Below are 11,788 nucleotides of genomic sequence, written 5' to 3'. Positions count from 1 at the left end.
AAAGAAATATTAAAATAAATTATGATATTATTAAAAATTATAATTAATAATATCATGGGTGCTTTCATATCTTTGGTACAAGTAATTTTCCTCTAACTTCTATAAATATTTTTTATTGTGTGAGTCTTTTTTCTCGATATATTATGACACCTCTATTTATTTAAGTACAAAGTACAAACTACGCATTTTTTTACTTATTTTTATTTGTAAAATAATTATTATTATTATTGTAATTACAATAAATTCATCAACTACCTACTTTATTACCAAAATCTACATACTTTTCTTATTTGTTTATCTTTTGAGGGTAGATATTTCTTTTTCGTACATTCATGGTAGATATTTTATGATGTCCTATTCAATTTCTTACCTTGTAAATCAATTCCAATAATTATTGTTACGACTAGCATTCTAAGTTCAATTCCATATTTTTTCATCAATAAATTTAATATTTTCATAAACAAAACTCATTTAGGCTAACATTACTTAAGTTATAATTTCAAATATAATTTTACATTATTAGAGATATAATAATAAACAAAAAATATCTGAGAGATTATGTTAATACAATTATTACCATTTTGTTAATTTGATTTTCCTAAGGAATAAATAGGAGTTAAAACAATTGCAAGAAAGGAAAAAGTGTTTTGAGTTTTCCCTTAATGTATTAATGACAATATACTGACATAGATATAGATATAATATATATATATATATGTTTATTAATATATGCCAGGGTTTAGTAATTATCATCACAACAAAATATAGCCAATTGCAACACATTTTAAATTATTGGTTTTTAAATTGATTTTTAATAAATTCATTTTTTAGACTAAAATATTTTTATCAACTAAGATGATCAAGTTGATAATAAAGTGACTCATAATTCACATGTTTATGAATTTGAAATATAGCATGTGGATCTCGTTTGTATTAACCTACAAGTATTTCTAAAAGCCATCATAAATTCGTGAGTACTAACCTTAGGTTATAAAGACGAAACTCACTTAAATTAATTTATAGAAAATAAAACTAAAGTGTTTTATATTTTAATCCATGTGTTTGATATTAATTATGTATAAATAGTTTATAATGTTAAATATTTGGTTGTTCCTTTACCATATAGCTCGTGAATTACCAACAGGCGTTGGTTCAAGTGGTACATATTTAATTTCCCTTAAGCAGTGTAAATCAACCTTGTAAGCATTTAGGTAAATTGTAGTTTTTTAATTCTTAATAAAGCTGATTAATAAACGAAAATTGAAGGGGATGTAGCTTTTAAAAAATGAGCTTGTAGCATGTGAAAACTAATTAAAATACTTGAAAACAACGTTTATAAAATGGAAATAACTTTCAATAATTCATTCACCAATTTTATTATTCAATTTTTTAAATAACTATATTAGTTATATCAACTAAAAAACCCTAATGTTTTTTTGTGAAATATATACTATTTCCATATTGAATTTTGTGATGGTATATAAATTATTTACCCACTTGATTGGTAGATAAATGTACAAAATATTATATCCTTTTTAATGATGTACGATACAAACGGGTGAAAAATATTATAAACTTATATAATATATTAACAAAAAATAATGAAAATGACAATAAAAATAAATAAATATTGCATGTTCAACTATTAATAAAATGTTAAAATAAAATGATTGAAAATTTTAATTTTAATTTATCTATTATTTAATTATTCAACTTGTTATTTATTTAATTAACAAATAACTAACTAAGTAAATATTGGATGTATTTTGTTAGTCATCTTTAAAATTTTAGCTAATTGTGTCCATTTATCTAAAATAATATTTTCATCTATGCTAACGTCTATTATTTTATTGATATTTTATTGCACAATATTCAATTTTCTTATTTTGTGGAACATTAAGATAAAGAGTTCATATTTTGAATTATCAAGTTAGAGTTAAAATTTATATCATAATTGATGTTGACATTATCTATAAACAAATAAAAGAAATATAGTTTGAATGAGTGTTGGCTTGAATGCATAATTATACATTATTTTCACAAGAGATGGACTAGTTTTATCAAGAAAGAAAAGGAAAAGCCATCCAACATTATTGTTTGGTTGTTTTTGACTAAATGAGTGAATCAATCATATGAGGTGGAATAGAAAAAAAATTGAGTAGGACTAGGAGTCAAATCTCATATAGTCACATGTCTCAACATTGAACAAGATTGAAACATGTTTATATAAAAAAATATTTTGAGAAAAAACATATACATTAATAATATAAGAATTTTGTACACTATTATTATATCATCCATAATTTATATTTTATTATTATTAGCTTTGAAATAAATGTAATATCTATACTATTAATAAAAGGAAAACACAAAATAACTATCCATCATGGTATAATTTGTGTTTTCTTATTTTGCCATCAATACCTTTTTATTTCTACCAAAAAAACCATATAATATTATTTTCTTATTTTATCCTTGTTATCTTCTTATTTTAAAAGTGTATTTAAAAAATTGAATATTAGACCAATTGAATAAATTCAACCGTAAATTTAGCGCAAAAAATTATATTTGAATGTATAATATACAAACTATATATTACAAACGATAGGAAAACGAGTTGACAGACACGACAGTGCATGTCAACACGCTAGTATTAATAAATAATATACTTATAAATTTTATATTATCAATATAAATATTATATTAAGTTTTTTATATGCTTAATGGTGGATAATAGTAAAAAAAAACTCGATGTATGTGAAATAAATGAGTAAGAAATTAAAAAAGAGGAAGGGGCAAATATTACATGAAAGATGAAAAAAAGGAGTGAAAGACACATCGCAAATCAAGCCGCAAAGAAGAAATAGAATCACCTTTCATTGTGTAGATTCATGAGTAAGAATGTTTTCTTCCGCTTCCTCTCTTATTATTTAATTCTCCCTCTCCTGCAAAAACAAACTGGGTTTCGTTTCGTATCAACCATTGTCGTTTTGTAATTAGGGTTTTCAATCTCTAAACCTAATCCACCTTAATAGCCTTAGATCCAATAATTATTGTTTTCCAGAACTCTGGTAGGTTTTCCAAGGTACCCACTTGATCAATTTTGTGTATTCAACTTAAAGTTTAGATTTTTGTTCTTAATTGAGAAATCTAGGTTTAGGTTATAGAGGCAAAGGTTGGGAACGATGAACAATAATCTAGCAAAGAGTGCTGCTGCAGCGGCACCACCACCGTCGTTTTTCGGCAATTCCGGAGCAACAACAACGGCAGTGCACACCACCTCCGTCATAAACCACCCACCAACCCATCTTCTCTCTCAGTCACAGTCTCAAACACAAGGTGCTCCACACTTCCATGGTCACTTTCAGCTTTCACAGCCCCAAACCCATTTACTTGCACAATCATCACAATTTGCGCCCTCTCATACCCAAGTCCAATCTCAGCACCCTCAATCTCCAACTCAGTCAGTTAACCATGGTAATGCCAATAATACTAATGTGCCTGCTGCTGCTCCGGTCACTGCTTCTGTGAAGCGCTCGGCTCAAAAGCCGCCTTCGCGGCTCTCTGGGTCGTCTAATGCTAACCAGGCTTTGCCATTTAAGACTATGGAATTGACCCCAGCTCCCCCACGGAAAAAGAGGAGTTTACCGGAGAAGCAAATACCAGAGAAGGTGGCTGCGATTTTGCCGGAGTCTGCTCTTTATAGTCAGTTGCTTGAACTCGAGGCCCAGGTGGATGCTACTTTGGCGAGGAAAAAAATTGACATACAGGAGGCTGTTAGAAACCCTCCATGTGCTCGGAAAACTCTGAGGATTTATGTGTATAATACGTTTTCAAATCAGACAAATTTGGATTCTGAGAAGAAAGTTGGAATGGAGCCTTCTTGGTCTCTCAAGATAACTGGAAGGATATTGGAAGATGGTAAGGATCCTGTGGCAGTTGGGGGTTTGCAGAGATCAAGTCCTTCACACCCGAGGTTTTCAGATTTTTTCAAGAAAATTGTGATATACTTGGATCAGGGATTCTATCCTGATAATCACGCAATTGTATGGGATAGTGCTCGTTCACCAGCAGAACAGGATGGTTTTGAGGTGAAGAGGAAAGGAGACAAGGAATTCACTGCAGTGATCAGAATGACGATGAATCATACACCTGAGAAGTTTATGGTTTCGTCACAACTGTCTAAAGTTTTAGGGTTTGACTTCGACACTCGGGCAAGAATAATAGCTGCTCTTTGGCACTATGTGAAGTCTAGGAAGCTACAGAGCCCAAATGACCCTTCATTCTTCATGTGTGATGCTTCTCTCCAAAGGGTGTTTGGAGAAGAGAAAATGAAATTCTCCATGGCTGCTCAGAAGATATCGCAGCATTTATCCCAACCACAGCCTTTACACCTGGAGCATAAAATCAAGCTATCTGGACATTGTCCAGCTGGAACTTCATGTTACGATGTGCAGGTTGATGTGCCTCTTTCAGTTCAGAAGGATATGTCTGCATTCTTGGCAAACATCGAGAGTCACAAAGAGATTGATGCTTTTGACGAATTGATTCGCACTTCCATAAAAAAGATCCACGAGCATCGTAGGAGACGAGCTTTCTTTCTTGGCTTTAGTCAGTCTCCAGCAGAGTTCATTAATGCTTTGATCGCATCTCAGAGCAGAGATCTAAAGCTTGTTGCTGGAGATGTCAGTCATATTGCCGAAAAGGAACAACAATCTGAATTCTACAATCAACCATGGTAAGCATTATTATCCTTAACCTATTTTTTTGTGTTGTGCTGTGAGTCATGCATGAATAAAATATTCATCTTGGTTGGCTTTGACCTTAATTTTTATGTATGATTAGAGTCTCGACTATGAATACAATACTTTTAGACACGACGTGGCACTTCAAATAGTACTTCAATATTTTACTTTTTGCTTGTCTTAGTACTTCAATATTTTACATCTTGCCTGCCATGCTGTGTCCACGTCTATTCCATGCTTCTTAAATAGGAAACTGTATTACCATTTTATGGCTTCTACCGGGTCCTGTTTGTACTCTAAAAAATGATGTATACATTATTCAGTTTTCAGAGACTGCGAAGTGTTTGTCTGATTTGGGATACAAGGCAGTCGGGGAGAGTTCAGATCCTCTCCCGTACTGGAATAATATGAGGAAAAAAGATAGGTTTGGTAAAAGATAATTATTGTATTCAGAAATAATTTAAAATTTGGGCTGTTAAAAGTTTATTTACGCCATGTGTCGCTATCTTCATTCATTACTGGACTGTCTAGTATTAGAGGATCTGAATTCGAGGGGGGGGGGGTAATCTAGGTATAGTATTATATATATGGAGATTAAAGTGAAGGGCTCTTGTCATTTGTGTTCCATAATAACTCAGTGACAGATGTTTAAGCTGGGTATATGGCCAATCCTTTTTCTAATATAAAAACTCAGTGACAATGAAGATTTAAAATGAAGGCATGACTAGGATGAACTATGCTGTATCAGTTGTTAATTTGATGTTATGTAGGGCCAACATATATATTATAAGAGAGATTTAATCAAAAGCTGTCTGTAATTGATTTGTATTCTTTATTAATATTTTCAGGGTTGAGGATGCTGTCATTCGCTACCTGAACCGGAAAACTGGTCGAAGTGATGCTCCTGAAGCACCTAACAGGAAATTGTAAAATACATTTTTTGGGGGATTATTTTCTGACAGCATTCGAAGGTCTTGTTCCAACATTGCTAAATTCTCTATTCCTTTTTTCTTCCTTTTTAGTGTAGTGTACTAATAGAGTATATTGACTCATGAATTTTGATTGCCCTGGCTCACTATTGGGGTTCCTTCAATCATATTTGCACCTATTGATTCTTCTCTTATTGCCTATGCTCCATTGTAAAATGAGCCAAGAAGAACGAACCAACACTTAATTACGTCAGTTATGGTCATATAGTGTGATGCAATGAGTTTGAACTAGAACTCTACTTTGTACTTTTTTCCTGGCAAGTAAATGCTGTCACTACCGTTGAAGAAGACATTAGACTATATGTACACATAAAAGGGCGACTCAGTGTGTGATGCTCTCACCTAGTAGAAGATGGTAGATAATCGCAATCTTACCATCGCAAGTGAAGATCATGTTTTCAGGATTTATGACCATGTCGTGGCTCACACTCCAACTAGATATACTTGTAACATAATCAAACTTATTTTCTGCCAGAGAACCATTTTGTTGCTCAAGTTGCATTGATGGTGGCCCTTTTTGATAGTTTGATGATCTGAAACCAATTCACTCCTGCTCTTGATGAATTAGTAAAGAATTCACTCCTGCTCTTGATGAATTAGTAAAAAAATTAGGTGTTTTGTGACTGTAGGTGTGTGAGACCTCTGTGGGACATGTACATTACTCTAAACAGCCATGCATAATTTTTCAATTTGGAATTGAAAGTCTTGGTAAGCGGGAACTTTGGAAAATCTGATTGTTTACTTGGTATAATTTTCAGCCTCATAAGTTGGACGATCTGGAAAGTGAGAAATGTGGTTTTCATGCGTGATTTATTTAACTTGCAGCAAGTATGCAAGTAGGTTGGCAAAAAAAATGCAAACTGTAACAACTTAAGAGTTTGTTCCTTCTTCACTAACTACTCTTACACAGACAAATTTTGGCAGGGTATTAAGGTAATGTGGATAGATATGTTAAGAAGTTTAATAACACGACATGTTTTGGTGGAGCTTGTAGAAATGACTCTTGAAAAGGGATGTTTTGTTTTTGCAAAAATATGGGAATTTCTAATATCTTATGGGCAGAACTTTTGAGTGTTTATTCAATGCTCACACTGATATGAAGTAAAGGTGACTCCCAAGTGGCTATTAGCTTGGTTAACAAGGGATGTGATCATATCCATCCTTATGCATTATTGGTGAAAGTTATTAAGTTCTATGTGTGCACATTCACAGATAGACGAATTAAGTGGTGGATTTTATGGTGAATATGTCTCATCTTTTGAAAGTGGACATTCATGTAATGAAGACGAATTAAGTGGTGGATTTTATGGTGAATATGTCTCATCTTTTGAAAGTGGACATTCATGTAATGAAGATTCCTCCAACTAGATATTGGGACTTGGTCTTATCTACCTATGAATGTTTTAGTGTAATTCTCTTGGTGACTTCTTCCCCTCCTAACCCTAATAATAAAAATTTGAATGCTGAAACATTATTAGTGTTTAAGATGTCTGTTAAACAGAACACTGTTTAACATAGGGTCTGCCTAGGCGCCTAGCTCTATGAAATGACTGTGTTCACTCACGAGAGGGACCAGCATGCAAACATTTTATACTTGGACACCCATCCCCTTATTCAACTATTAAATCGTGACCATCCATCCCCTTTTCATAGTTCAGCTTAATTCTCAATCATCAAATCTGGTATGTGTCATCTTAACCGGCTCCTTAAACATAGTATACTTTGAACAAATATCAATAGAATGGTAAAAAATGTAGGATGTACTAATAACAAAGGTTCCCAAAACCCTCTACAATGCAAGGTTAAGAAGTGATGGGATAGACAAAGAAGAGATGCTATAGTAAAGGTGATTTCCAATACACACCCCCATCCCATGTAATCATGTACCAGTGAATTGACAAAAAACAGAAAAGGAACGCAACTTGAAAGCCACATTGGTGAAACTAATTGTGCAATTTTTGGTCAAAACTACATATAATACACACATGCCAAAAAAACATAATGCTTATGCTCCTGAAATATTCAAATAAGACAGTAGCAATACATTGAGTTATGAGTATCAGAATCTAAGTTAATTGAAAAGTAGACTAACTATACTCTTAGATTGGATGCTTGATGAACAAACTATTCCTCCTTCCATGCCATGCTTAACTATTTGCTTCTTTGAGGCGTGCAATAAGCTCATCCTGCAGATTTTATTCACTAGTTAATAAAATACAAACACCAAAATAATATAAATAAAAAATACATATGCAAGTACTTTAACAATAATCCCTCATGGATTATAACCATCTTATACCAGTTAATGTTCACTTCAACTTTTAGGAATGAAATAAAAATTAGAAATTATGAGACTTGCCTTCCTTCCCTTGGTTGGAAGACCTTGAGCTTTCAAAAGTGCGCGGAGCCTCTCTACAGTCAAGTTCTGGAAATCCCTATGAGATGTTTGACTATTTGATCCCTCTGAATGTTTAAAAGCCATACATAATAAGACAAAGTAAATAAGTCATACTGAAATATAGTAGAATGCACGACACGTAATAAGACATTTTAGAAAGGCTCTACGCAAATTAGGCCTTGTTACCACTATTTGAACATATGACCTGAACTCAAATCCTCATCTATCACAAACACATGAGTTGAGGTCAACTTAGCTTACTTTATTTGCATTATTCTCCATTCTACTAAACAATCGTTTTTTATGTTGTGTAATGCATATGGAACAATGAACCAATAATTTACACAAACTGTGTATCAAATCAACAGGGAAAAATGTGATATCTGTCATACTTTTTTAAAACAAGGCTGAGGATTTTGAGGTCTTGCCTAAGAAAATTTTAAATCTGAACTTACAAGCAGATAACAAGACCAATGATAGCAGTACACCTTGGTTCTCTTTCCACTTTCTTTAAACTACTAATAAAAATGAATTAATGAACACAACTTAATACCCAAGTACCCAGCATGATTTGGTTTAATATTTCTCAAAACCAAGTCGTGCAATTTAGGATGCAAAAGAACCTCATTGACAAGGGACTTAAAAGCAAATTATAAACTACAACTAAATACATTTTACGAACACAACTTGTTACACATTACCATACACAACTTTGTTATAGATTTGAAAGAAAGAAATAGATCGACTGAATAATGACAGATCCATTTGAGAATTAGAAAGATGAACTAGTAATCTCAAGAAAAATTAAATGTTCTTGTCATTAGCAAAAAGAGGTACGCATATAAGGGTGTAGGAAATATAAGACAAAATTCTTAAACTATATTTCAGGGTTACTCAATGCCAATGGATTAGAAAGACCATATGCACCCACCTTGTAGAGAGTTTATTTGATTATTTGTTCTCTTTGCTGGAGCTCTGCTTTCCACAGCCTTCTCAGCAGGCCTGATTAGTTGTTCAATAAAACAGAATTCAATAACACTAAGACAAAATAAAAATATAGGCATCAAAGAATGGGAGACAATGCTATGAACTAATCCATAGAGGAGCTAAAAAGTGGCAAGAGAAAACTTCAAAAGTTCTCACCAAAAGCAAAAACATGCCAGCAAATTTGTTGCGAATTTTGTATACATATAATACCATATTACCATACACTTGAAATATTAGTAATCTATAAAAGGTGGGAATGATACCTTTTTCTCGAACTCTCGGATGCATCCTTTTGTTTCTTCAGAGTAAGCGATCTGATCAGTATGTTCTGTTGGTTTGTCTTGATATGTTGGCCCTCTGGATAAACAAGAGAGTCAGACTTCATTGAACAACAATTCTCTACTTAAAAAACAAGTAGAGAAATGAATGTTAGAATTAACATAAGTTTAACACTTTAACGTGATTCATAAGTAGCTAGCTGACTCAGAGACCTGATTACTTGACATTGTCAAGACTCAAGAGGGTGGCAGGAGCTTTTGACCCTTACCATGTGTTCCCAAAGTTCCCACAAAGTACATAACAACAAAATTCAATAACATGATCCATTTACAAAATGAACCTTTACTTTAGGAAAACTAAGATAATAAAGGTCTGAGCAAGCTTGACAAAGTTGGTGGAAACATATAGTTAAGCATGAATTTTACTACAACGTAAGAATACTAAATTATCTAATTTAAGACAAATTAAGCAACAATAAAATACACGACTCAGAAGGGGAGCATAGATGCAACAGTTGGAGATGTAGCCATGTGACTTGGAGGTCACAGGTTTGAGTTGTAGAGTCAGCCTCTGGTAAATGCAAGGCTGCCTACTAGACCCACATAATGGGTCCAACACTCCAACCCTTCCCTGAACCCACGCACAGCCCGAGCTTGCCCTTTTAAATATAGATACCATGATGAATTTATAGGCTCACATGGACAGATGGACTATTGTCTCAACAAAGTTCCAGTTGATGGTCAGGAGTCATAATCCTACGAAAAAATAATGTGCAAAAGAGAAACACCTGAACCTCATTGAGTATAATGTTCCTTAAATCCTTATCAATGATAAAGACACATTCTAAGTTCAAACTGTAGTGAAGAGAGCGAAAATTGTTGATAAACAGTATATCACGTTAATAACTAATTATGATAGCTTAACAGAAATTTGTAGAGAAGAGACTTTCTATCCAGATAACAACATAAAATATATGATATGACAATATTAGGGCTGTTACACAATATGCTTTTTGGGGTGCAATTAAGATAATGAATGAGAAGACCTGGAGGTGATGTATCACAAACGCATGTATAAACGCGCATCCCACTCTGCAAAATCAGAAGGTAAAATTCAAACATAACATCTATGAACAAAAATATAAAAGATAATAAAATCAAGCTCACGGCATAAGGTCGCAAGAATTGGAAGGAGATCACTTTCTACGAAAAACAAAAAGCATTATGGCAATGACAGCTTGGCATTAAAAAATACTAGATATTATCATGAAGAAGGTTTCTACAATACATAAATGCTAAACACGTATACAGAAGGTTTGTATATGCTCTTGACTTAAAGAAAGTTTATCAGACAAACAATCAACAAAGAAGCACGGAAAGAGCAAATGGTAAATAAAGATGAAAATGTTATACTACATGTATCCGAACTGAGACTGGATTTCTCTTTGTAGTACAACTGATAATCACAATTTCAACACTTGACAGATGAAATTCTTAAAAGACAAATTGAAATTATACAAATACGGGAAATTACATTGACCTCCCCGATTGACTTAATTACATTCGTCAAATTTACAAATACTGGAAATTACATTGACCTCCCCGATTGACTTAATTACACTCGACAAATTTCAAAAGCTACACTCAACTCCCTTGAAATTCAGTTATCATTTCACTTATCTCCCCAACATAGGAGGCGCTCGGTGTGTAATTAAACTAAACCTCAAGGAGGTTACTGTTATTCCCCCAAATTGTTTTTAATATTAGCAACCTTAGGTTAAAATTCAACAACAATCTACATCACAAAAATTAAAGATGGAACGTTACTTCTACAACTGTAGTTGAACATATCGAAATCATCATATATATCATTAGACACAGTAAGCAGTGAAGCATTATTTTTTTGATAGCGCTAAGCAAAATGTAAGAGTGCAGTAATTAGTGAAAAAGTTATACTTGAGTGGAAGAGACGGTGGTGGAAGGGAGAACACCTCGATTTGGAAGATTAGCAAGGAATGGAGAAGCCATTGAAGAAAAGGAACCTTCGCGATCGCACGACGGTGTTTATGGCGCCAACACCGTAACTTTCACTGCTCGCTGTTTATATATGAAGGGGAATGGACCGTGGAATATTTTGGACTCTTTCGTTGACCATCATATGCAATTTTCGATTCGATCAATTGAGAGTTATTAATATTCATCCACCTGGTGTTAAAATATATTTTATAGTATTGAGTTACTAATTAGTTTAAACTCACTTACGTTTTGTATAACAGGTAATTATTATAGATATATTTTCATGACTAAAACATGTGTAAAATAGATTAGTTAATTACTTAAGAGCTATGTAAAATTAAGTCTTTTATATGTATTTTAAGTTGATTAGTTTAT

General features: G+C 33.0%; 2 protein-coding genes across 2 annotated transcripts; one reads left to right on the top strand and one right to left on the bottom strand.

Moving 5' to 3' along the window:
* On the top strand, positions 2,793 to 6,021 carry LOC109362311 (SWI/SNF complex component SNF12 homolog). Its single transcript, XM_019608024.1, has 3 exons — positions 2,793 to 2,895; positions 3,155 to 4,738; positions 5,594 to 6,021. Exons 2-3 carry the CDS (start codon positions 3,186 to 3,188, stop codon positions 5,673 to 5,675), a joined length of 1,635 nt encoding a protein of 544 aa, XP_019463569.1. The 5' UTR covers positions 2,793 to 2,895; positions 3,155 to 3,185; the 3' UTR covers positions 5,676 to 6,021.
* Positions 7,673 to 11,545, bottom strand: LOC109362283. Its single transcript, XM_019607973.1, has 6 exons — positions 11,354 to 11,545; positions 10,444 to 10,489; positions 9,383 to 9,476; positions 9,064 to 9,134; positions 8,094 to 8,197; positions 7,673 to 7,920 (listed from the first exon to the last, which is right to left on the bottom strand). The coding sequence occupies exons 1-6, from the start codon at positions 11,423 to 11,425 to the stop codon at positions 7,882 to 7,884; spliced, it is 426 nt and encodes a 141-aa protein (XP_019463518.1). The 5' UTR covers positions 11,426 to 11,545; the 3' UTR covers positions 7,673 to 7,881.

Source organism: Lupinus angustifolius, chromosome LG01, assembly GCF_001865875.1.
Source record: "Lupinus angustifolius cultivar Tanjil chromosome LG01, LupAngTanjil_v1.0, whole genome shotgun sequence".
In the NCBI taxonomy this organism is placed as follows: domain Eukaryota; kingdom Viridiplantae; phylum Streptophyta; class Magnoliopsida; order Fabales; family Fabaceae; genus Lupinus; species Lupinus angustifolius.
This window is presented reverse-complemented; position numbering and strand designations above follow the sequence as displayed.

Bases quoted from the DNA above. Each gene is read 5' to 3' on its own strand.
- LOC109362311 (XM_019608024.1), top strand. From the start codon at position 3,186: ATGAACAATAATCTAGCAAAGAGTGCTGCTGCAGCGGCACCACCACCG. The intron at 4,739-5,593 runs GTAAGCATTATT...TAATATTTTCAG, and splicing joins GAATTCTACAATCAACCATG to GGTTGAGGATGCTGTCATTC.
- LOC109362283 (XM_019607973.1), bottom strand. From the start codon at position 11,425: ATGGCTTCTCCATTCCTTGCTAATCTTCCAAATCGAGGTGTTCTCCCT. The intron at 10,490-11,353 runs GTATAACTTTTT...CTGATTTTGCAG, and splicing joins CCACCGTCTCTTCCACTCAA to AGTGGGATGCGCGTTTATAC. The intron at 9,477-10,443 runs GTCTTCTCATTC...TTGTTTATCCAG, and splicing joins TTGTGATACATCACCTCCAG to AGGGCCAACATATCAAGACA.